Source organism: Callospermophilus lateralis, chromosome 5, assembly GCF_048772815.1.
Source record: "Callospermophilus lateralis isolate mCalLat2 chromosome 5, mCalLat2.hap1, whole genome shotgun sequence".
NCBI lineage: Eukaryota > Metazoa > Chordata > Mammalia > Rodentia > Sciuridae > Callospermophilus > Callospermophilus lateralis.
The window spans coordinates 151,433,800-151,460,988 of NC_135309.1; the positions used below are offsets into that span (position 1 = coordinate 151,433,800).

Below are 27,189 nucleotides of genomic sequence, written 5' to 3' on the forward strand. Positions count from 1 at the left end.
ACTCAACCTCTGAGCTAAGACCTGTCAGAGACAATAAATAAAGTTACATTAATGATTACAGCCTGCAGAGAGACCACCCAGGAAATCTTGGGCATAGGAATTGACAGCAGTGGCTCTTAATTGAGAGACATTGCCTCTCAAATCAGTGCTGGGCCATTGCTCTAGGGAGAAAATAAGGCTTCTCTGTCCTTGAAAGATGTGAAATTTAACAGCTGACTTGAATACTTGTTGCTGTTGACAATCTATAAAATTTCCCCTAAGACAGGAACTTTGTGTTCTAGTACAAATCGTGTGAATATTTCCTGTTTGTTGACCTACAACTTCAAGGGTACAAGTCAACAGTTTAGAAATATTCTTTACTCCCCTGTAAGAGTTATTCTAGTTCTAGTAAATGGTCCCAGGGAATGCATACAAGTTTCCTTTTTGCCAGATATACTACCCTTTCTCTTTTCCTACCCACTCTGTACTTTTACTTTTCTCCTCATCTGTTTACCAATCATACCATGAATTTTAGAACCAGACCAGTACTAGTCCTTGAAGTTGAAAGTATACTGGTTGTGAATTTCAGAAATCTGGTTCAAACCCCACCTCTGTCTCTTCCTAGCTGGATGAATGTAGGAGAGATGTTTAACCTCTCAGAGTCTTATATTCCATGTCTGTAAAATGTGAATACTACTGTACCTTTCATGGTTACCTTGAACATTAAGTGTCTGTTTTCTAGAACTTAGTTCTGGGTAGCAAATGCTGATTCTGTCCCAATACCTTGCCCCCACCCATATCAGCACTTCCCTCAAAACCCCAAACAAGTTGCCCTTTTCAAAATGAAGATTTGCAATCTCTCCTTTAATATGTTCAGTTCTAGTTTTTAATTTCTGTTATGAGCCAGAAGTTATCTTCCATCTTACCAAAGCTCATAACGTGAATGTAATACATTCTTTTAAGTGAAAGTCTTTAACAATCTCAGGCCAGTAGGGGAACCTCTGATGTTGTCTTTTCTCCTTTTCCAGTTACCAGACAGCACCTTCTGCCTGAGAGTTGAGCCCTACAAAATTGTACAAATCAACAAAAAAGATCAAAACTAAATATTTCCAACCCTGTCCCAGAGAGCTTGATTCAGTAGGTCTGGGGTAGAGACCAGAATACTTAGCAAGTATCCCAGCTGGATCTGGCTCAGGTGAGCCTGAATCTCTGGGCCACATTTCCCAAGCACTGGCCAGTAGGAAGGGCATGTAACTTCCCTAGCAGACTTTGTACAGTCTCTTGATTACAGCCTCTCAGCGAAGTTCTACAAAGAAAAGAGCCAACATGTAAAGAAAAGCATCAGGGCCATCTGTCCATCTTCCCTAGAGTGTCAGACTACCTTCTCAATATCCACATCAACCTTTTATTTTTAAGCCATTCTTCATTCTCTGTATAGTCCAAAACAGTGAATCCGTTTTTAGGAATTCTCTTGCTTTATCTGAAAAGACTTAATTATTGTAATGTGCTTAGCTCATCCTATACTATCTTTCTGATTTTAGTGCCCTTCCTCTGTACATAATTGCATTTTATATGATGGGAAGATGCCTCTTCAATGCCTCTTATATCTTCCAAGAGAGAAATCCTTAAAAGATAGAGGTATTTGGAGAATTGTTAGAGGATAAGGAGCCCAGTTATAGGTCTTAGATTTGTGTTCCTACCCGATCAGTGAAACCTGAGGAAGGTGTGGAAGCAGAGTAGAATGAAACAAGAGTGTTTAAAATAGAATTTGGGAATCTGAGCTGGACACCGTGGCACATAGGCTATAATCCCAGCAGCTTAGGAGGCTGAGGCAGGAGGATTGCAAGTTTGAGGTCAGCCTGGACAACTTAGCAAGACCCGTCTCAAAATTTTAAAAAGGGATAAGGATGTAGTTTAGTGGTATAGCACTCCTGGATTCAGTTCCCGGCAACACACACACACACACACACACACACACACACACACACAAGCCTGGCAATCTGTACTCCATGGTGAATGCATTTGTCCCCAAGTATTCATATTTCCACATGGTTCCCAATGTAGCAGTATTAAGAAATGGTAGAATTTTTAAGAGATTAGGCTTAGTGCAAGTTGATTATGTCATTGGGAGCATTGCCCTTGGAAAGGATTGATGTAGGTGGGAATCTGATTGGTTCCTGAGAAAATAGGTTGTTAAAAAGAGAGCAACCCTGACCCCTCGGTTGTTCTGGCTTCACTTGATGGCTTTCATGTACACTTTTAACACTGTGGTGCCATCTGCCATGAGGCCCTCACCAGACCCCAGCAGAAGCCAGTGCCATGCTCTTGAACGCTCAGAACTGTGAGCTAAATAAATTTTTTTTTTATATTTACCAAGTCTCCGGTATTCCATTATAGCAATGGAAAGTGAACTGATATTGGTGACACTGGCAGTCTCTAAGCCCCTGGCCTCATTTTACTCATTTGCTTTAGAGGTATCATGCTTAATCCTAAGTTACTAAAATTTGAATTCTATATTAATTAGCAAAATAATTTCTGAGCACATGTTCACAGTCTGCATTTACATCTTTATAAGTTATATATGTGCAAAGTGTTCTAATATATTTTGTTTTTTATAAAACCTACAAAAATATAAAGTTTGGAGTCTTGAAAAAGTTGAACTGAGCAATATTTTTCAATATAATAATTGTAATGATTATAGAAAGAATACTTCTTGCAATGTGTTTTAACACATCATTTATGTCTTTCGGGGGAATCCTCATTTAACAGTTTATGAAAGAACAATTTGAAGCTTGTTTTGTTTTATTTATTTTAATATTTGGTTTGAACGGCTAACTCTGCCTTATATCTGAAAAAGTGTCACAATAAACACCAACTGAAAGGTTCCTCCTTAATAAGAGTAGGAATAAGTGTTGATTTCAACTAGTCTTTGGGGGTAATTTTCTATTTTTGAAGCCAGTTTCTTAACAGACTTGACTGGAACTCCATGAAGTGCTTGTTTGAAGGGTGAGAAAAGTTTACGCTCAGATTTTTTCTTATTGTTAAAAGGGACTCACATTAGTTTTACCTTGAATATGAGATTTCTTTACATCAAACTTTTTAGGCCACTTTTTTGTTGTAGCATAATTAGTTAAACCAACATAGCACCGGTATAATGTGTCTGTCCATGAAACCAGCACAGTGAAACCTGTTTAAAAATGCTCTAACATGTCCTGTGAAGAGATACATAAAGGCTCCCTAGCAGCCTCTCTTCTGTAACAACCCATCCCACTCTTCCTGCAGAATTCCTCTCATAGCAAATGTGACATGTGACTCAGACACACAGACTGAGTGAAGGCTTGTGTGACTCTATGCGTTCAATGTTAGGAACCCTTCATTTCTTCCTATTTCAGATAAACAACATATAAAAATAAAAGTTTTAATATATTCTTCCCATTCCCTAATGAATCATCTTGCATGGCCAGTACCAAAGATGATAAAGTAGATAATATTTGGATCCCATGGGTGATAACATATGTTCTACTTTTACTTAATTTTTCTTTTGCTTAATGTCTCCTGTTGCCAATATTCACAGCTAGCCTTTTGTTAATGTTGTTTCCCGTCCTGTAGTTCTGATATCATCTTCTGCAACGTCTTCTCTCAAACCTGTCCTTTGACACCTGCCCATTCCCCATCCTTTTTTTTTTTTTTTTTTAATTACTTTGCCTCCGATAGTCAGGGAAAATATTCTGAAAATTCATACTATGTTGCTCTCTCTGTCCAGAATGCAGCAACTGTATAAACCAAAGCCACAGCAGTTCATCACTAATAATTTTTAGTACCCTACCACTATAAGTTTAGAGGAACCTCAATTCAAAAAATACACAAGGAGAACCATGACTTCTTTAAGTCTGCTTGAGAATATGCAAGAGGTTAATGCTCTTGGAAACTTATACTTTACTTGGGCAACTTTTGGCCCAATCTGCATGTAGTTTCATTTTGTTTTCAGTCTGCCAGTTAACTGATTAGACACCTGTGTACCTATTTGCTGCCATCGAGTGTAGCAAAGTATGTTGATTACATGTAGGATTTTGAACTCATATAGTTGAATGTTAGTACTCAAGATGATTCTCCCTTCTAATTTCTTACAAACTTTCAAAATGCCTTGTCAAGAACATGTCTTCCTTATCTCTGAGATTCTGAACATGGTCTTCATACTGTGTCAGAGTCTAGGGCTCAGGATGGAGCATGGTTTGTTCTCTATAATTGGGACTCTCAGGAATTAAGTAGGAGCTTAGCAGTTGTTGCAAATGTAGTAATAATATACTGGTAATATTCAAGAGGTCATCTCCATGTAATGACCATGGTTTTCACTTCATGGAAGGGTAGAACATGCATATGGCTTCTCACCAACCACATGGTCATGGGCAATTTATTTCCCTTTAAGGAACATCATTTTCTTTATATGTAAAGTGAATGGGTGGGTCTAGATGACTTTCAGCTCTAAGAATCTGTGACTCCATATAAATTATTTCCTCTGCCAAAGTCATGTTCCCAGAATCCTCTTTTCTGTCTGAAATGAATGTCACTTCTCTAGCTCTACTATGTGGCTGTCTATCCTTTGGTTATGATTGGTTAGAAGTGAGCAGAAATCCTGAATTAGAAGAGGAAGCATTAAATGGGGGCAATGGTCTTGTTCCCTGTATTCTTAAAGAGTTGTCATTGGAACACCATCCACCAATGGATAAGAAGATGGTCCTCAATATGCATCTCACCTCCTAACTCACGATGGGAATTTAGGAGTACGCTGTTATGAATAACCAATTTCCTAAACTGTGTTCCCATTGTTTTTATCTCTGCTTCTTACCAGAACTCCTCTATGAAACATTCTAAGCCTGCTGTGTCTCTTTGTCTTTATTTAGACAATTCTTTATAGCTACTCCAGTGTGTTTCCAGTTGTTTTATATGTGTTCATCTTATTTCCTCAGCCAAACTAAAGACTTCTCTGAGGCAGGGACCGTCTTTGGTTTCTCATTTCTACAAGGGGATCTGGCACAACTGTTTACGGAATGCATGTGGTTTTGAAGATAAAGATGTTTTTCATATCTGAGTCAAATAAATGAGAGTAAAAGGTGAAGTACAGGACTTTCTCAAATCAAGTACAGAACAGTTAATCTCTAGGCTCTGGTCTCCACAGCAATCTAACTGCTCATAGATGCCAATAAGTCTGTGAACCTAATGCCAAAAATCAACCTTACTGTAAAAAGAAAGCCCAATAATCCTAAAACATACAAGGCAATATATGGGGAAAAAGAGCTTTGAAGTAAGAAAAATCTGGATTCACATCCCAGCTTTGCTAGGTATTGGCTTTGTGTTTTGCTTAAAATAGCTTCATATCTAATCTTTCTGAAGCTGTTTCCTTATCTGTAAAATGAGGATTATAGTACTGTCATATAGTGTTCCACATAGAAGAGATGTGTAGATGATATAAGAAAGCACATAGCAAGAGTATAGCACATGGTAGGAACTCAATCACTAGTAACTAAAAAGGACTTTTATGTATTGTCTAAGTAAAATATTAAAGTTAAATGTAATCACAGCATTGTAATTGAACTATAATAAATGATGTAATACATTGTCATACGGTAGTGATTCTCACCAGCGTGGTTTTGTTCAGGGGACATTTGGCAATGTCTAGAGACATTCTGGGTGTCACATTGGGAGAGAGAGAAGTAATACTGGCATCTAGTAAGTAGAAACTAGGAATAATGGTAACATCCTACGAGGCATAGGATGGCACCCCACAACAAAGAATTATCTAGTCCAGAATAGTATTTGTGCAAAGGTTGAGAAACTCTACCATAGAGCCTACAAAGTTAATCATTTCTGACCTAAATTTGTTGTACATACTGACTGGATACATAAATGGGAAATAGCTTCTATTTGGGTGGGTAATGAAGATATTTTCCCAGTCTGGAGCTTCAGATTCTCATTGTGAGGCATTTTTTAAGAGTACAGTAATGGTATATATAAGGCCCTGTTATATTTCAAATATCTGCTTGGAGGTCAATCGCTGCAGGCATTGAGGTCTACTAATCCACCAGAAGTATAGGTTTGTTCTTCCTGATAATGATGTTGGTTCTTTCCTGAGATCAAGCATATGCTAAGTAAGCTACATAAATAACCTAATTTACTTTTCATCAACTTTGTAATTTAAAATTGTAAAGTAAAATACAGGTATTTTGCTGCTCTCTTTGCCCATGGGAAAACTAGAGTTTAAAGAAATTAGATAACACTGCTAGCAAGTGACCTGCTTCTATGTCTGTGGTCTTTATACTTACACAATGTCCAGTTAGCACGGCTTTGGGATTGGGAAGGGGGTGGACTTGTTTTAAAGGAAACAAGGTGGAAAAATTTTAGAATATTAAGAACTCTGCTTAGGAAGTTTAGGTTGGATCTCCTGCTAAGGGGCCCTCAAATGTCCATGAACCAGATGGAAACTCTCAGGAAGGTGAGAACCAGAGGGGATAGATTAATTGATGTGGTTGCTGGCACTGTGCTTTCAGGTGAAATTATTTATCAATTCAGCAACTTTTTTTAGTTCTTCTACTTTTAAGCTTCAGGCAATGTATTTTATGAATTCTTCCTTTTTTAAAATAAAAATGTTTTTTTTCAAACAAATTCTACCATCTAAACCATTACTGTCAGATAGAAATATAATGTAAGCTACATGTGCAATTTTAAATTTTCTAGTAGCCACATCAGAAAGTAAAAGAAACAAGTGAAAGTTAATTTTAATAATATGCATTATTTACCCCAACATATCCAAAATATGTTTATCACATAATAAATCTAATAGAGACATTATTAATAGTAGCTCTTATATTATTTACTTTACATATAAATCTCTAGAATCTAGTGTATATTTTAATTTCACAGCATATCTCATTTAGGATGCTAAATTTTCAATGGATAAACTCAAATGTTACCAAAAAAATAAAGTTGTGGGCTGGGGTTGAGGCTCAGTGGTAGAGCGATTGCCTTGTACATGTGAGACCTGGGTTTGATCCTCAGCACCACATAAAAATAAATAAGTAAAATAAAGGTATTGTGTCCAACTACAACTAAAAAATAATTTTTTTTTAAATAAATAAAGTTGTACTTAGGAAAAAATTTTTACACCTTTTTATTTCTATTTATTTGTTTGTTTATTTATTTATTTATTTTGAGACACTAAGTTGGCCAGACTGTCCTTAAAACTTGAATACTTCAGCCTTCCAAGTTGCTCGGTTTACAGGCATGCACCTCTATACCCAGCTCACTTCTTTTGTCTTAAATTTGAATTTAAGTTAATTAAAATAGAATGAAATTAACAATTAGTTTCCTCAGTCACACTTTGAGTGCTCAACAGTCACCCAAAGCTAGTGGGTATCATATTGGACAGCACATATCTAAATGGTTACTACAAATGTGGTCCCAAAGGGATCAGCAGCATCTGGGAACTTGGGAAAAGTGCAAAATTTCAGGCCTCGCCCACTGAATCTGCACTTTAACAAGATCCCTAGGTAATGCCTGTGCAAGTTAAAGTTTGAGAGGCATCTCTCTAATCCACAGATCTCTCTAACAAAGAGCTCCAGAAGAGCATATGGATGAATGACTGGGAGGACTAAGGAAATTTGCTGCAGGAGAATGGTGCCAGGGTGGGTATTAGTGATATGCTCTGCTGAAAATTGCTAACTTTCCCACAAAGGCAGCCATGGCGATTCTGTTTGGGCTGATACAGCGCCTTCCTGGAACCTGGAGTTGGCTCTACTCCCAGGATCTACATCCAAGAATCTAACTTCCATGACTACTACAATTAAGGCAGCTGTGTTCCCACCACCATATATATTTGAAACTGCAATTTTAGAACCCCGGAACACAGCTGTGAGCTGATGTTTCTGCTCCACACACACAGGAGGCCCCAGGAAGTTTATGCACAGGAGGGTTCTGTGCGGCCTGTCACCCTGGAGTGTTAACACAGGCACCCTCAACATCATTATTTGGAGGTTGGTGCTGTTCTCCCAGGGAATTCAGTACATGCTGCTTCACCTTTCTAATCCCTAATTTGGTTTGGTTTTCACAGGACTCAGTATTTGAGGGGCCTTTCAATACATCTGCTTAAGGAATTCATTGTCCTAATCTGACACAGAAGCTCATTGTTCTAACTCAGTGGTCCTCAACCCTAGTTCCACTTTGAAATTGTCTGGGGCATATTTTTAAATGCCAAAGCTCAGGCATCACCCCAATCTAATTAAATTAGCCTGTTAGAAGGTATTTGTTAAAGGTCCCCTGTAATTATAATGTACAGCCAGAGTTGAGAACCATGGCCAATTATAGAAAACCCTCAGTTGACAAGCAGGTGCCCAAGTCAGTGCTTCTCAATCTATCATGTGCAATTAGATAGTCAAGAGTCTTGTTAGAATGCATATTCTGGTCTAGTAGGTAGAGGAATAAACAAACCTAACTTTCTGTATACCACTCTGTGGTTGTGTTTGGTTGGTGATCATCATCAGGGTGTTTCTGTCTCTGGCAAACTAGGATGAGCTGATCATCTTATCTTTACCCTTATTGAAACCTTCCACTATCCCTCTGGCCCCCTGACACTCAGTTCTTAGTAATCACCACTTTCTCTGATTTCCTAAAGCAATTTTTTATAATTTGCTGCCCTTTTTAAGGGGGAAGGTGTACCGGGGATTGAACTCAGGGACATTTGACTACTGAGCCACATCCCTGGCCCTATTTTGTATTTATTTAGAGACAGGGTCTCACAGAGTTTCTTAGTGGCTTACTTTTGCTGAGGCTGGCTTTGAACTCACGATCCTTCTGCCTCAGCTTCCAGAGCCACTGGGAGTACAGGTGTGCACCACTGTGCCCAGCATTAAGTGCCTTTTTTTATTGGCAATTCTGCATATACTCATGTATTATTTTGTCTGATTATAGCTCTTTAAAGGCAAAATGCATGTTATGTTATTTTTATAATGCATCTTAGGACATTACACACAAGTATTGCATAAATGCTTATTGTTTAATTAAAACATGAATGTCTCATAGGAATGTCTCCAAGAAATTCAAAGGACTTTAAAATGCAAAATGCTTTTTATTTGTTAAACAAAAAGGAAAGTTTATACAGGCTTTAGGTTGAGGTGATTTTTATGTTAGCTTATTTTATTCTGGGTGCATATTTATATTTTAGAAAATTATTTTGTAGTTTGATAGCTTTAACTGTTTGGAACAAGGCACTATTGACATTATGGACCAATTAGTGTTGGGTTTGCCCTCTGTCCTGTGCACTGGAAGATTTTTGACAGAATCCCTGGTCTCTCCCCAGTAGATGCCAGTATCTCCTTTCCCCATAGTCTTGACAATCAATATCTCCAGTCATTGCCAATTGTCTCCTGGAAAGAAAACCCCACCTGAGAACCCCTGGTTTAGAAAAATAAAGTGTGAACATAAAAATTAATAGGACACTCTTAAGCTCTTAAGAGAATAAATAACAAGCTATGTTCAGAAAAACATGTTATATTTGTAAGTATTAAGGGAAAAATGTATTTTGGAGACCATGTCAATGTATATAGCATATTTACTTTGTATTTTCCATAGTGGTTATTCTTCTTATAAAGTAGAGGTGTAAGATGCTTATGTGAATATGTATAATTTTTAAATCTTATTACAGACTTAGGAATTCCACTAAGCAAGAGAATGTACACATAGCCAAAGTTATTAAGAAGCAGTGACTTTGCTAATTTTCTTTCTCAGAGAACTGGCTAAACCACTTTATTAAAAAATTGTCTATCCAATGTGCCATTATCCTTTCACTGAATATTCTGGTTTAGCAAATGATAGTGTTAAGTCAAAACTTGCACATAGACAGTTGGTCAGCAATTGTTTGAATAAATGAAGAAATGAATGCATTGATGTTGAATGTAACTCTAAATCCTAAAACTAAAAAGCTTTAGTGTCTCATTACCAAAAAAAAAACAAAAACAAAAAAAAACAAACTGTTTTATTGCATTTGAAGTTCCAACCCTTAGAAATGAGATTACATAAAAGGGATATCATCATCAACCAGAATTAGAATTAAATAGCCTCAATAAAATTACAAGATGGGGAAAATAAAGTCTCATTTGGCAATTGGTTTCTTCTGGCAGTAGGTGGCTCCCCTCAGATTTCATTAGGTTCAGATTTTTTTCAGTGAGAAAGATTTGACATTGGCAAAGCATTGCCAAACTTTTAGGGTTGGATCAGAATGTTCCCATATTTACTTTTTCCTACCATTACTGGCTGAGAATTTGACATGTGAGAATCAGACAAAAGGCTCCAGTGGGAACAAGTATGATGCCTTCTGAGCTCAGAAGAAAAAAAAGATGATATGCTCAATGGTTCTTAAGTTAACCATTAACTGCTACACATGAAAATCACTAGGGAGCTTTTCAAAGTCCAATGCCTAGACAATTAATTGTTGATTCTGCAAATTACTGACTAGAACAGAATCTCAAAGGATAAAACCCGGGAATCATTTTTTTAAATACCCCATGTAGTTTCAGCATGCCACGTATTATTTCTGTCTGTAGACCCTTACCAGATACTTATTTCCAGACTTTGGATGGTCTCATTGAAAGAAACCTGACAATTCCACTTTCAAGCACTTCAGCCGAGTTCCACTGAAAATATTTCATTTGACCAAGGGATCCAGTAGTGTCTTCTGTGTAGTGAGTTAAACGTCTGTTAGTAACAGGCCCAAATTAATGAGCAGTTATTTTTAAATTGAAAAAAAATAATGACTCTCCAATACAGAATAAGAAGAAAAGTAAACTTATATTTAGTGAATTTTAGTGTTAAGTATAATCTCTTGCCTTATCTATTTCAGACAAATTTTTATACAAAACCCACCTTGCACAAAATTCACCTTTTTAACAATTTTAAAATGCATAGTTTTAGTTTATTCACAACATAGTGCAGACGTCACCACCACCTAATTCCAGAACATTCCTTTGACCTTATCATGGACTATGTAGCCCCATTAGTAATCTCCACCAGTTTCCCAATCATTTTCCAGCAACCACTAATCCACTTTCTGTCTCTATTAATTTGACCAACCTGAACATTTCCTATAAATGGAATCCAATAATATGTGATCTTTTGTGCCTGACTTCTTTTACATAGAAAAATGTTTTTAAGTCTCATCTAATTTTATAGCATGTATCAGTACTTTATTCTTTTATGTGGCTGAATAATATTGTATTATAATTGAACTCACATGTTGTTTATGCACTTATCAGTTAATGGATATTTGGGGTGTTTCTACTTTTTGACTATTATAAATAACTCTCTGGTGAACATTCTTGTATATGTTTTTATGTGAACATGTGTCTTCAATTCTCTTGGATACATACTGAGGAGCAGCATTGCTGGGTTACACAGTAACTCTGTATTTAGCTTTTAAAGGAGCCACTAAATTGTTATCCACAGTGACTGCACTATTTAACATGCCTACCAGAGGTAGATGAGGGTTCCAATTGTTACACATCCTTTTGCCCAACCCTAAGCAAACAGAAAATAAATTTTTCTTGTTGAATTCAGTGATAAGTGTTTTCATATAACTGTTTTATGTAATTATCTTTGAGGGGAAAAAACATGCTAAGCAGAATACATTTTTTAAAATTAATAAAACAGTAGAAATTCTATTTTCTGGGTTTTTCCACCAAGCAGTAAGTTTGTGTCTTTGAGACTGTGTTCCTGTTTTCATCTTCCCAAAGGTTTCACTATTGGAACTTTGGGCTGCTACAACCACCTGGGCAGATCCCACTCTCTAGACAGAAAAAAAGAACACCAAGGTAATAGTACTCCTTCCTCTCCATCCAAGAAGCCCTAATAGCTGTCTGCTAGAGGTTGGATTTTGACTATTCCCCAAAGGCACATGTATTAAGGCTTGGTCCAGGGAGGTGGTGAAACCTTTTAATAGTGGGACCTAGTGGGAAGTCTTTAAGTCATTAGGGGCATTCCCTGGAAGAGGGTAGTGGGACATCGATTCCTCCTTCTTTCTCTTTCTTTCTTTTTGTCTGAGCTATGAGGTGAGTGGCTACTATGTGAGCCACATGTTCCTTCCACGATGTGCTGCCTTGCCACAGCCCCCCCAAAATGAGGTCAGTCAGTCATGGATTGAAACCTCCCAAACTGTGAGCCAAGATAATCTTTTTTCTCGTTATAAATGAGTTATCTCAGTTATTTTGTTATAGTGACAGAAAGCTAACTAGCAGATAGTCATCATTCTTTTGAGAAAACTAAGGAGTAAACTTCCTGAAACCAGGAAAGAGAAAGAACATTTTAAATTAGATAAAGTACATGATCACCATATCCAAGACAATTAAATGAAATAGTGTGAAACATATAAGTGAACTAAATGTACCAAATACTGGTTATGGAAGAGAAGGAAGTTGATTGATTAATGCTGCCAAGTGTTGAAAACCAGAATAAATTATGTTCAACCACAATTTTTAAGGTAAGTAAATAAAATACATTTTATAAGGAAGCTATCTATGAAAACTAAGTAAAACAACTAAGAGCAAGCTGTGGTGAAAAGCTGAAAGATAAATACCAATGGTAATAACTGTGCAACCCTTTGTCTCCTGACACTCATGTACAAATGAGCTCTTCATTCAGCTTGTTTCCAGTTATCTTCACCTGTCAGACCACATGTACTGTAAATACTTGTCTAAGACACTATAATGTTCAGCTGACTCAATGCTCACTTTTAAGAAACTAGGAATGCAGACTGTGCCTTTATTGGGGTCAACCTTACAATTTTTTAAATTATCAGTAATTAATTTTTTCAAAGGTTACAAAAGTTTATTTTTAAATAATAAAGAATAAAAATAAATGGTTCAGTGGAGAATTAGAGAACTCTCATTCTCAATTCTAAGGCAATAATGACTAAAATTTCACAGCTGCACCTTCCCAGTTCCACAGAGAAATCATGAAGCAGATCAAGAATGAATTTGAGTTTCTTACATCCAGTATTTCCCAATAGGAAATACCTTGTTCAAAATTTTTCAGTTTCCATTATTACAGTCCTTTGGTCAATAGCCTAAATCATGTTTTTTCATTTTCTTTTATTTATTTGATAGATAGATAGATAGATAGATAGATAGATAGATAGATAGATAGATAGATACTGGGGATTGAACCCAGGGGTGTTTTGCCATTAAACTATATCCCCTCCCTTTTTTATTTGAGACAGAGTCTCACTAAGTTGCTTTAAGCCTCAAACTTGTGATCTTCGTGCCTCGGCCTCTCAAATTTCTGAGATTATAGGTATGTTCCGCTACACCCAGCCTCTACCATTTTGTGATGATTATTTTTAGTTTCATAACCACATGGCATTTCTATAGGTTAAAAAACAAAAAAAATTACCAGTATTTCACAAAGACATTCTTTGATACTATTTTATTTATAAGGCTGTTTAATTGCTTTTTACAACAGTAATAAACTGAATAACTTACAGATTTATTTACCATATTTGGACAGACCAATGTCAATCAAGGACATGTCCTTCATTATACAGGAGCTTAAGCTGCTCTTCTGTGGAAGAATTCTTAGATTCCTGAAGTTCTTCAAGTAAAAGAGCACTTTGGAAATGGCAGGAGTACTGTCCAGGAGGGTCCTCGGCTACAAAGCAGGGCTTCAAGAGGGAAGACTCCAGGAAGGTGGGTGAGGGATCATTCCTCTCCCCCTGCAGGGGACCAGGCACTGAATAAACTCAGTAGACTCAGTACCCCTCTGCACAGAACCTGGTCTCCAGGAAGCTCCTAGCTAAACTTTACACTGAATTTTCTTTAGACATAAGAAAATGGTAAAATTTTAAAAATACAATTCAATTTCCAGCCCATCTGGCTGGTTCAGGGTGTCTTTGACTCAGAGAGGTAGAATATGTGGGTGTACCATTGGTGAGAGAACTGGAACTCTCCAAATTCCAATTCTGTACTCTGCCTGTTTAATGTGATTTTTCTGAAGAAGAGGAGGAAGAGGAAGAGGAAGAGGAAGAGGAAGAAGGAGAAGGAGAAGGAGAAGAAGAAGAAGAAGGAGAATTACCAACAAACTAATGAAGCCTCTGCTATGTTTCCAGAGTCCCCAGCAGTCACCAGGGAAAAGCATCAAGTAGCATCGTGGCGGTTCCAGAGAGCTTTTTAGAGCCAGTCCCATCGTGTTCGCTTAAGTTGCTTGTAATTCTCCTTCCCTCATGAGCTTCCTCATACACTTGCAGCATTTTCTTGGAATTGTTTCTCAGGAAAACACAGAGAAAGGCTTTGCTTGAAATTTTCTGGGTTTAATGTTAGTATGTAATCATATAACTATGTCCTCCACTTATCTAGAACTCGCATTCAAAAGCTATGACTATCTAGTACATAACCACAGAAAATCACCTCTGAACAGTGGAGACATAGCTGTCACAAAACCACCACCTACACCTCAAGTGCTTCAGCTGGTACCAGTGGACTTACTGCAACATGTTTTAACTAGTGCCATGGACTTATACATTAAGGGATGAATTTCAGATTGGTTAATCTGAAGTTTCTCTTTCTGGGTAACATTAGTTAACAAACCATAACTTGACAATTGATACTATAAGAAGAATTTATATAATAGTGAACATTTATATAATGCCAGCTCACACAAACTTTACACTAATCCTATGATCTACTAGTATCATCTTCATTTAGTAGATGAAGAAAAACTGAAGAGCTAAGTAATTTGCCCAAGATAACACAGATGGTAAACGATGGTGGTAAGACTGGAATCCAGGAGTCTGACATCACCAATATTAGTATTCTCAGCCTCTCAGAATTATCCGAGTTATTTTCTGGGAAGTCACATCAACTTTCAAGGCAACTCTCAACATAAAGAAGTGTTTTTGTTTTTGTTTTTAATAAATTATGTCATTCCGGGGAAGGAATTGTTTGTGGATTATATAAAGCTACAATGAAAGTGTGAATATCAGCAGCCAGTCAGTGAAGTCACTTAGCACAGGGGTAAAAGGCTGGCCTCCTCCAGTGCCCCACACATATTTACACCATAATTCACTGACAATCCTGACCCCCATGCAAAGTCATAAAACACTTCAAATGATGATTGACAGATTTTGTTAATGTTTCAAAAAATCCTGAAACTCCAAGATACCTTTTAGTTATGTGGAAAACACAATTTCATTGGTCAACTCATAATCCATGCCAGACAAAGGAAATATTCTTGCCTTGTTTTGAAGGAATTACAGACCAACATTCCTATTAATATTCAGCTTTCATAGTGACAAAATTAGCTTCACATACAGTGTTTCTAAAACTAAAAGTGATGACCCAATAATAAATCAATAGGGTTATAAGTATCATATGTAAATTAAAATTGAATAAATCAGCATTCATCAATGTCAGTAAGAATCATTTTAAAATATGTTATTACACATATACATACAGATCTCAAATAAATATGTGCATATCTCTCATAAATATAAGTTTGCATGCTTGGTCATGATATTTTTTTTCAAGTTTCTTCCAGCAAGTTTCTTTTAGAAACTTTGAAAGCTGTACATGTTGTGGTTAAGAATATAGAGTTTGAAGCACAACTACTTGTTTGGCATCAGGACTGTTCCACTTAGACACCAAGTGATTTGGGGGATAGTTATTTTACTTCTCTGTGGTTCAGTTTCCTTATATGCATAATGGTGAAAATAACAGTGCCTACTTTTTCTGTAGTTGTGAAATTGAAGAAATACATGTAATGTGAAGAACAGTGACAGGCATATGGTAACCTCCAAGGAGTCTTAATTGCTATTATGTTGTCATCCACTCTTCCATTCTGCTCCTGCCTGAGCAGAGAACTTGGAAAAGCAATGATGTTGAATACAGTAACTTCTCTCCATCATAACACCATCATATTTTCATGTGATCTCTCATCAAACCTTTGAGGATTGTGCACATTCAAAGATGCTCTTGAGTCATTGATGCTTTTACATTAACCAATCACCCAAGAATTTTACCCAGAGCATATGCAGCATAGTGTGGGAAGTAAACTAGTTCTGCTAGAATCACCATCTCTTATTTATTTACTTGTGGAAGAAACACTACAATTTCACCATACTTGGCCTGGACCAGCATGTTTATGCAATCCTCAGAACATATGAAAGCTATTTCAGTTGACAATAAGTATTTCCTCACTTTGGCTTATGTTCAGCAGTAACCATTTTTTCCCCAGAGTAAGGAACCTGAACATGCTGTGACTGTTCTTCTCTTCTAAAAATGACCCTTGATTGACCACATATGCAGAATTCTTAGCAGAACCCAAACCCACTGTACGAGGCCAAAAATCACTGATATGTTTTTTCATTTATTATGATATTTCCCTTCTCATATTTAATGCATATTTAGCCACACACTCTGGTTTGGACTTATAATTTCTTTCATCATTTAGGATGAAAATCATATTTGAAGATCATTTTTATACTATATAAAATTATTTTCTTTCATGTCTTGGTAAAGTTAATACAGTAGATTTTCCTAATTATATTAAGAGCTGTTGTTGTTATGTGTTGTTTTCCTCCTTTCCTTATTTTTTTGTCTACTGCCAATACAACTCAAAATGGTCAACTGTTTGTATTTACTTCCACTTGGGTCACCCTTCATCCAAGTCCCCACCCTGTGTTCAGGGGTAATAAGTATCTGGGACTGTTGACAGCAGATGGTCCACAAGACGTGGTGCCTTGGAGGTTCTGCATTTAGGACAGATGCTGCTGGGTGCCTGCCATCCCCTCCACAACCTGGATCTCTCTGAAGAGAGCTTGTCCTTTCCTCCGAAAATGTCTTTCCCTCCCCTCTTCCCCTCCCACTTGCACTGCTTCTCTTTTTCCTTCCCCCCTAGCCCCAAGACCCGGGCAGACTTTGGAACTTGTATCTGACTTCATTTGGAGTTTGTTCCTGTTTTGTTGTGAGTTGAGGGTAGAAGTCATCTCTGGTGAGAGAGCAGAGGATAAAAACACAGTATATAACAGTATGTAACAGCTGTCTGATGTTCTCCCTTGGCAGACTTGTCTGGGAGAGCATCTTCCTCCAAAGAAAGAACTGCTGGTCAGAAAAGAGCCCTGCCAATCTGGCCACAACATCAGTCACGGTTGTGTCAAGGTGACATGCTGCAACAAGTAGTGCCCCCTCCCCAAGCTCCCTGTGACACTGTTGCTCTTTTATTGTATATTTGGACACAGTATCAAATAACAAGTAATAATAATCAAAATAAAGATATAATCACAAATCAAAATCTTCATTTTCAAAATGAAGATTCCAAAGAGGGAATTAAAATGAATCTCAAATCTATTGTCAAGATCTTTGAGTGCTGAGAAATATTAATATTAACATTTCTTCAGAGCATGGGCCCACTTTAGTTGGAACATTCATTTCTCTTAGCAACATTTTATTTAGGGAGAAAAGTTGGCTCTCTTATCAAATAAAACCCTTTCCGGGAAGCTATAAGAGGTTGAACTGCAGTCTTTTGGTTTGTTTTTAAAAGATCCACAAGAGTGCAGGAAGTATTCCTAGTTCAGAAATCATTGTTTGTGGCTCAACCAAAAGGACCTGAGAGTCTATCATAGCCATTTCTTGTCTTAATAATGAAATGAAAATACAGGATGCTAACAGAGCTTTCAGGTATAGTGAGAAAGGTACTCATTTTAAGATTATGCCAGCACAAGTCAGACTTGGAAAACCTCAGGATGGAGCCAAAGAGCTGGACTTGAGGGACGTCGAATATCTTCAGCCACATGGTGCCATGTGGAGCAGGAGGTTACCGGGGAGGAGCTAAGCAGCCAAGCACGCCATAACTCTTCTGGCCTCCACAAGAGAAGAGAACCATTCGACCACCTCACTGTGATACTTTCCATTTGCTGAGAGAAGTGGCTCTTGTTAACTCTTGAACACTGCTTTCAAGTTCAAATATTTACTACAGCTAATATATTCCCTACTTTCCTCCAAATTAGCCCATCAGCTGGAAGCTCTGCCACAGGCTGTCTCACAAAGCTGTAACCAGTGGTGTCCAGGGCTACGGTCTCGTCTACAGGTTGGACTGGGGAAGAACGGGTTTCCGTGCTCACTTTGCTTGGTTAGCAGCAATTCTCAATCCCTCAAAGGTGTTTGGACTGGGCAGGGGCTTCTTGCTGGCTACTCCTAGTCCTTTGTCATGTGTTTCGCACCCACACAGAAGCTGGTCTCATCAAAATCAATGAAAGGCTGAGTCTATTGGTAAGACAAAAGACGCAGTCTTTTGTCACCTCATCATGGGATAAAACCCTTCAGGACTGCCGTAATCTGTTGATTAAAAGCAAGTTACTCAAGGGGAGGAAATATTTAAGGCTGTGAATAACAGGAGGCAGTAATCATCAGGGACCATTTTAGGGCTTGTCTGCCACAGCACTTAACACCAAATACCAAGCCGTGAAAGAAAGAAAGGAGGAAATGGACTCATTCAAGGAAAGAGAAAGGAAGAAGTTAGAAGGGAAGTAGGGAAGAAAGGGAAAGATAGACAAAAAAGACAGAGGAAAAACTGGTTTTGCTGCACTGTATCTTTATCAGTATCCATGTGTAGACCCACACTTCATCACATTAGCACCCTAACCATGAATTTCCTATTTCTTATTTAGAATGAGAAGATGATATAGGATTTTTATACATCTGGAGTTAAAAAGAAACAGAATAAGTAAAATATAAAGGAAATAGTATATTAAGTTTAAATAAGCCACATGTGTTTCAAATCAGTTATTTTTTTTTTCCTTTCTCTTTAAGTCTTCCCCTCCTACCCCACCCAACAAGCTGGCAAAGTTTTCCTTTCCTGTCTGTTCCAAGTTTCAGGTTGGTTTGTTATTTTTGCCATTGTGTGACAGGCATCTTATACAGGAAATATAGGAACCTGGATGGTGTCTGCATTCATTGTTCTGTAGTGGTTTATCTCAAATAAAAATTATGTTTCAGTTCTGTGCATTATTATTAATGGTTGCACATGTTACTCAATTGTAAAAGTGAAGTGGCAAGGTACCTTGGATCTCATCTCTTCCAGGCTGTTTGTTGAGGCAACAGAGGCTCAAACAGCTTGAAAAAGTCAAGGTTAAATAGTGTCAGAGCAATGATTAGAATGCAAATCTCTCAAATTCTTTATTTTATTAATTGTTTTATTTATATATGACAACTGAATGTATTACAATTCATATTACACATATAGAGCACGATTTTTCATGTCTCTGGTTGTATACAAAGTATGTTCACGACAATTCGTGTCTTCATACATGTACTTTGGATAATAATGTCCATCACATCCCACCATCATTTCTAACCCCATGATCCTCCTTTTCCCTCCCACCCCCCTACCCTATCTAGAGTTCTTCTATTCCTCCAATGCTCCCACTCCCAACTCCCCTATGAATCAGCCTCCTTATATCAGAGAACACATTTGGCATTTGTTTTTTTTGGATTGGCTAACTTCACTTAGCATCATCATCTCCAACTCCATCCATTTACCTGCAAATGCCATGATTTTATTCTCTTGTATTGCTGATTAATATTCCATTGTGTATAAATGCCACATTTTTTTATTCATTCATCTATTGAAGGGCATCTATATCAGTTCCACAGTTTAGCTATTGTGAATTGTGCTGCTATAAACATTGATGTGGCTGTGTCCCTGTAGTATACTGATTTTAAGTCCTTTGGGTATAGACTGAGGAGAAGGATAGCTGGGTCAAATGGTGGTTCCATTCCCAATTTGCCAAGAAATCTCCATACTGCTTTCCAAATTGACTGCACCAAGTTGCAGACCTGCCAGCAGTGTATGCGTGTACCTTTTTCCCCACATTCTCGCCAACACTTATTGTTGTTTGTATTCATAATAACTGCCATTCTGACTGGAGTGAGATGAAATCTTAGTTTTGATTTGCATTTCTCTAATTGCTAGTAATAATGAACATTTTTCATATCTTTGTTGATTGTTTGTATATGATATTCTGAGAAGCATCTGTTCATGACCTTGGCCTCTTTGTTGATTGGGTTATTTGTTTTTTTGGTGCTTAGCTTTTTGAGTTCTTTATATACCCTAGAGATTAGTGCTCTATCTGATGTGTGAGGGGTAAAAATTTGCTCCCAAGATGTAGGCTATCTATTCACCTCACAAATTGTTTCTTTTGCTGAGAAGAAGCTTTTTTGTTTGAATCCATCCCATTTATAAATTCTTGATTTTAATTCTTGCACCAAAGCAGTCTTATTAAGGAAATTGGGGCCTAATCCCACATGATGGAGATTAGAGCCTACTATTTCGTCTATTAGATGCAGGGTCTCTGGATCTGTTCCTAGGTCCTTGATCCATTTTGAGTTGAGTTTTGTGCATGGTGAGAGATAGGGGTTTAATTTCATTTTGTTGCATATGGATTTTCAGTTTTCCCAGCACATTTTGTTGAAGAAGCTATCTTTTTCTCCAATGCATGTTTTTGGCACCTTTGACTATTATAATTGTAATTTTTGGGTTAGTCTCTGTGTCCTCTATTCTGTACCATTGGTCTATCAGTATGTATTGGTGCCAATACCATGCTGTTTTTGTTAATATTGCTCTGTAGTATAGTTTAAGGTCTGGAGTAGTGATGCCACCTGCTTCGCTCTTCCTGCTAAGGATCGTTTTAGCTATTCTGGGTCTCTTATTTTTCAAGATGAATTTTGTGACTGTTTTTTCTATTTCTATGAGAAATGTCATTGGGATTTTCATTGGAATTGCATTAAATATATATGGTGCTTTTGTTGTATGGTCATTTTAATAATATTAATTCTGCCTATCTAAGAGCAAGGTAGATCTTTCCATCTTCTAAGGTCTTCTTTGATTTCTTTATTTAGGGTTCTGTAATTTTGATTATATAGATCTTTCACCTCTTTTGTTAAGTTGATTCCCAAGTGTTTTTCTTTTTCTTTTTTTCTTTCTTTTTTTTTTTTTTTTTGAGGCTATTGTAAATGGGGTAGTTTTCCCCGTTTCCCCTTTCCCTCACTGATATACAGAAATGCATTTGATTTATGGGTGTTGATTTTTATATCCTGCTACATTGCTGAATTCATTTACTAGTTCTAGAAGTCTTCTTGTGGGTCTTTTAGGGTCTTCTAGGTATAGAATCATATCATCAGCAAATAGTGCCAATTTGAGTTCTTCTTTTCCTATGTGTATCCCTTTAATTTCTTTCATCTGTAATTGTTCTGGCCAGTGTGTCAAGAACTATGTTAAATAGAAGGGCATCCCTGTCTTGTTCCAGTTTTTAGAGGGAATACTTTCAATTTTTCCCCATTCATGTTGGCCTGGGGCTTAGCATAGATAGCCTTTATGATGTTGAGATATATTCCTGATATCCTAGTTTTTCTAGTGTTTTGAACATGAAGAGGTGCTGTATTTTGTCAAATGTTTTTTCTGTGTCTATTGAGATGATCATATGATTCTTATCTTTAAGTATATTGATGTGATGAATTACATTTAATTTATTCTTGCATCCCGGGGATGAGCCCCACTTGATTGTGGCGCACTATCTTTTCTATGTGTTTTTTTGTATTTGATTTGCCAGATATTTATTGAGAATGTTTTCATCTATGTTCATTAGATATATTGTATGAAGTTTTATTTTTTTGATTTATCTTTACCTGGTTTTGGAATCAGGGTGATATTTTCCTCATAGAATGAGTTTGGAAGTGCTGCCTCTTTTTCTATTTCCTAAAATAAATTGAAGAGTGTTGGTATTAGTTTTTCTTTAAAGATCTGTAGAACATGGCTGTGTACCACTCTGTCTTGGGCTTTTCTTAGTGGTTATATCTCTGATGGCATCTTCTATTTCATCACTTGAAATTGATCTGTTTAAATTGTGTACAGCATCCTGATTCAATTTGGGTGAATCATATGAGTCTAGAAATTTGTCAATGTCTTCAGTATTTTCTATTTTATTGGAGTACAAGTTTTCAAAATAATTTCTAACTATCTTCTGTATTTCTGTAGTGTCTGTCATGATATTTCCTTTTCCATCACATATGTTAGTAATTTGAGTTTTCTCTCTCCTTCTCTTAGTTAGCATGGTTAAGGGTTTGTCAATTTTATTTATTTTTTCTAAGAACTAACTTTTTCTTCTGTCAATTTCTTTAATTATGACTTTACTTTCAATTTCATTGATTTCAGCTCTGATTTTAATTACTTCCTGTCTTCTACTGCTTTTGGTGTAGATGTAATGTTAAGTCATTTATTTGTTGACTTTTTCTTCTTTTAAGGAATGAACTCCATGCAATGAACTTCTCTTTTAGAACTGCTTTCATAGCATCCCAGAGATTTTGATATGCTGTATCTGTGTTCTCATTCACCTCTAATTTTTTTTTAATCTCCTCCTTGATGTCTTCTGCAGCCCATTGTTCATTTTCCTATGTGTATCCCTAATTAGTAGCATATTATTTGGGCTCCAGGTGTTGGAGAAGCTTTTATTTCTTATTTTATCATTGACTTCTAATTTCATTCCATTATGATCTGATAGAATTCAGGGTAGTATCTTTACTTTTTAATATTTGCTAAGAGTTGCTTTGTGGCATAATATGTGATCCATGTGCTGCTGAGAAGAAAGTGTATTCACTTGTTGAAGGATGAAGTATTCTATATGTGTCAATTAAGACTAAGTTATTGATTGTATTATTGAGTTCTATAGTTTCTTTGTTCAGCTTTTGTTTGTAAGATCTATCCAGTGGTGAAAGAGGCATGTTAAAGTCACCAAAATCGTTGTGTTGTGGTCTATTTGACTCTTGAACTTGAGAAGAGTTTGTTTGATAAAGTTAGATGCTCCATTGTTTGGGACATATATATATATTTATAATTGTTAAGTCTTGTTGGTATATGGTTCCCTTCAGCAGTATGTTGTGTCCTTCTTTATCCCTTTTGATTGACTTTAGCTTGAAGTGTACTTTATTTGATATGAGGATGGAAACCCCTGCTTGTTTCCACTGTCCATGTGAGTGGTTTGATTTCTCCCAACCCTTCACCTTCAGTCTGTGGTTGTCTTTCTCTATGAGACGAGTTTCTTGGAGGCAGTATATTATTGATTTTTTTTAATCCAATGTGCTAGTCTCTCTCTCTTTTGATTGGTGAGTTTAGGCCATTAACATTCAGGGTTATTATTGAGACATTATTTATATTTACAGACATTTTTGTTTATTTTTGGTATTTAACATGACTTAGTTTCTCCTCTGATTAGATTTTCCTTTAGTGTAATCCCCCCCCCTGCTGATTTTAATCATTATTTTTCATTTCCTCTTCTTGGAGGGGGATGTTCTGTAGTGCAGGCTTGGTGAGGATATTCTGTAGTGCAGGCTTCCAGTTGTAAATTCTTTTAATTTTTGTTTATCATGGAAGGTTTTTATTTCATCATCAAATCTAAAGCTTAATTTTGCTGGATATAAGATTCTTGATTGGCATCCATTTTCTTTCAGAGGTTGGTATATGTTGTTCCATGATCTCCTGGCTTTGAGTGTCTGGGTTGATAAATCTGAGATATGAATTGGTCTCCCCCTATATGTGATCTAATTCCTCTCTCTTGTGGCTTTTAAGAGTCTATCCTTATTCTGTATGCTAGGCATTTTCATTATAATGTGCCTTGGTGTAGGTCTGTTGTAATTTTGTACATTTGGTGTCCTATAAGCCTCTTGTATTTGGTTTTCCAATTCGTTCTTCATGCTTGGGAAGTTTTCTGATATTATCTCACTGAAGAGATTGTGCATTCCTTTGGTCTGAAACTCTGTGGCTTCCTCTATCCCAATAACTCTTAGATCTGGTCTTTTGATGCTGTCCCATAATTCTTGGATGTTCTGTTCATAGTTTCTAACTTTCTTCACTGTGTGATTAACTTTATTTTTCAGATTGTATACTTTGTCTTCATTATCTGTTGTTCTTTCTTCCAAGTGATCCAGTCTGTTGGTTGTGCTTTCTATTGAGTTTTTTATTTGATTTATTGTATCCTTCATTTCAAGGATTTCTAACTTTTTTTCCCAGGGTCTCTTTCATGAAGTAATCTTTTGCTATCTGTATTTGCTCTCTTATCTTGTTGTTGGAGTGACCAGTTTTTGCCTGTATTTGCTAATTTAGGTTATTATTTAATTCACAGATCATTTTAATTTTGAACCTTCTGAACTCCTTCTCTGACATTTCACCCACTTCGCTGTCCATGGGTTCTGTTATTATAGTGTCCTGATTTGTTTGGGGCACTTTCCTCCTTTGTTTTTTTCATGTTGCCTGTGAGTATTCCTTTCTTGTAGTGTGGATCTGAGATATTACAGTTTCTACCCCATATTCTTGTAGTACCATGCAGATTGTCTGTACCTCACCTTGATGTTGGGCTTCCAGACCCTGCTGGTGTCCCTCAATGTATGCTATTGCAATTAAAGGTGGTGGCAGCAATAGCCGAGGTAACTTGAGATAACAGTTAAGGTGCCCCAAAATGAAAGCAATGTCTTACAGAGATGTGTCTGTTTGGGATGCCTGCTCTGAGATGCAGCTGCTTCTAGGCCCTGACTGTTGTGAAAAAGGTAGTTGCTACTGCTGTCCCATCAGAACAAACAGTTTTGCTTTCTCATAGGGGAAGGCTAAGGAGATGACTGCAGTGTTCCAAGATGGAAATGAGTTAAGTTTAGGCTCCCAGGTGGGGTGAGGGTGACGAACTCATACCTACCCTGGACCTGGGTCTGGTGCAAGTCCGTGTGGGTGGATATGGCCTGGTCTGACCTGCAACAGTAGTCTGCTCATCAGAAGGGGTGACCCTGTGCCAGAGGCTGGGCTCCGGAGGGTATCTGGTGGTGAAGGGAAGAACCTGGTCCTACTGTCACACATCTCTTAATTTCTAACTTAGTGCATTTCCTCTCCTTATTTTCTTTGCAAATGAACAATCAGAATATGAAGTGTTCTTTTCAAACCCACAGGTATTAAAATGATTATGTTTTAAGTACATTTTGATAATTATTAATTTTCTTTTTTTAAAAGAGACAGAGAGAGAGAGAAAGAGAGAGAGAGAGAGAGAGAGAGAGAGAGAGAGAATTTTAATATTTATTTTTTAGTTTTCGGCGGACACAACATCTTTGTTTGTATGTGGTGCTGAGGATCGAACCTGGGCAGCACGCATGCCAGGCTAGCGCGCTACTGCTTGAACCACATCCCCAGCCCAATTATTAATTTTCTAGAAGGACTCAAAATAGCGTGTTCAGTACTTCAGCTAATAGAAACAAGAAAAATTTCCAAGACTTTACTATATGATAGGTGCTTACCTCACAAAACACATCCCTTTCTCACTGCTGTATACTTCTGTAATGGATCATACAGGTGTCTATATTTCCTTGCTTTGAAAGGGATTAGAGAACGCTAGAGAACTAGTGAACACAGAGAGAGAACTAACAGTCTGCCCTTCATACCACAGCAGGTCTCATCCATACCCCATTACTCTTCTAAGTTTTCCAGTTCATACAGGAAATTGAATATTTTTTATAATATTATTTATGACTATGGAATTTTATTCCAAAAAAAAAAAAATTCTTGTGGCCCCAACATTGCTCCCAGGAGTGAGTACATGTCTGCAACTTGGGATTTCCCAAACATCCCCTTGCTATTCAGAGCAAGAGGCATACTTAAACAAAGTCACATTTCCTAAGTCTGAGCTTCTTCACTATATCAGCATGGGTATTAAAGGAAGAGTGATGAAGTCTCCATTTTCCAGCCCTATTAATCCCTTTTTGTCATGTTTGTGTTTTGTTGTTGTTGTTGTTTGTTTGTTTTTCTGCATAGAATGTCCACCTCCCCAGGCCCCTAAAATTTAAACTCCATGAGGACCAAGACTATTAGTTTTGTTCACTGCTTTATCTCTAGAACCAGACCTGTCACAAATTTGATGTCTGCTAGGTATTAGTTGAAAGAATGGCTGAACTATGGATTTATTTAGAAAGTTTATCATTTCCCATCTCTCATGACTTTAATGCCAAAGGGAAAAAGTGGCATATTTGGGGTCAGAACACCAGGTATGTGTTTGGTATTTCACATCAAGATTTGTTTATTTATTTTTTTTGTTGTTGTTGTTTACCTATTATTGATTTTCTTGTCTTTTTTATTATCTTTTAACCTCAGGACTGAGAGCCTCCCTAATGCCCCAAAATGAACATTTTAGACCACAGAACAAATATATTAAGCTCATAATAAAATTGAATACTAATCATGTAAGGAGAAAAAAAAAGAAGAAAGAAAAAGAAATTCGATCATCTCTAAAATTGCTATGGGATCAGAGCACTGAGGATTGACATGCAAAAGTGGGTTTGCTTCAGGCTGCCCACTCCACATCTACAGTTGAAGCTTTCATAGGTGCAGAGGGGTTTGGGCTACTACTGTATCCTAACACATAGGAGGAATTCTCTACTTGCCAAATTAGAACTGCCACATAAATTTGCACAAATTATTTAGAGTTGACATCTCTTTAATGGGTTTACTGGTTGAATCTGTTGGAAGAATGCAACTATATAAATGACTTTTTAATCCAAAATCTGTACAAAGAAAAGTATCATTGCAGTGGATACTGTGATTGCCACTCTGTATCCCCTGGGTCCACTTAATGTCAGCCCAACCATCAGTGGTGGACAGTGGTCACCATGCATGTTGGTGGGCACATTCAAGTCCCTGTTTAGGCAAGGATCCTCATCCCATATATAGGGACACCCTAGGAACACATGGGAGTTAACATCTCCAGGGAAAACCCCAACCAGTGGGTGCTGTGGGGTGGTAGACAAATGTCTACCCTTCCCATCATTATGCAGGACAATGGTAAGGTACATTTCTAGAGGCCTTACTGGGTTGGACCCAAATGGCCACTGCAATGATGAGGTCAGTCACTGATAACGCCCTTGATTAGCTCTTCCTTCTGTTTCTGCTTTCTCTGCTCTCTTACTGTAGGTGCCTTCCAAATGAACCACCTGTACCCAAATCCTTATATCTACCTCTGGTTTCTCACCCAGGTCTCCAGGAATAATACCTGAAATGAAAGAAAAACTATTTGTTCCTAGAATCTAGGGCTATCATTGGAAAACAATGTGTTCTCAGATGATGACCCAGGAAAATAGATTTTCTGGAAGATGCTGGTAT

General features: G+C 37.2%; 1 protein-coding gene across 6 annotated transcripts in view; it reads left to right on the top strand.

The window, feature by feature from the left end:
- Ghr (growth hormone receptor) overlaps positions 1-27,189 on the top strand; it is a 250,364-nt gene that overhangs the window by 196,239 nt on the left and 26,936 nt on the right. For 4 of the 6 annotated variants that reach the window (XM_076857434.2, XM_076857432.2, XM_076857433.2 and 1 more), the window contains one exon: positions 11,757-11,834. The exons of 1 other annotated variant lie outside the window; for it this stretch is intronic. In XM_076857434.2, coding sequence (XP_076713549.2) covers positions 11,757-11,834 — 78 coding nt within the window. Of the gene's footprint in view, positions 1-11,756; positions 11,835-13,598; positions 13,704-27,189 lie in introns of those variants that run through there. One more of the 6 variants, XM_076857436.2, reaches the window with a different exon arrangement.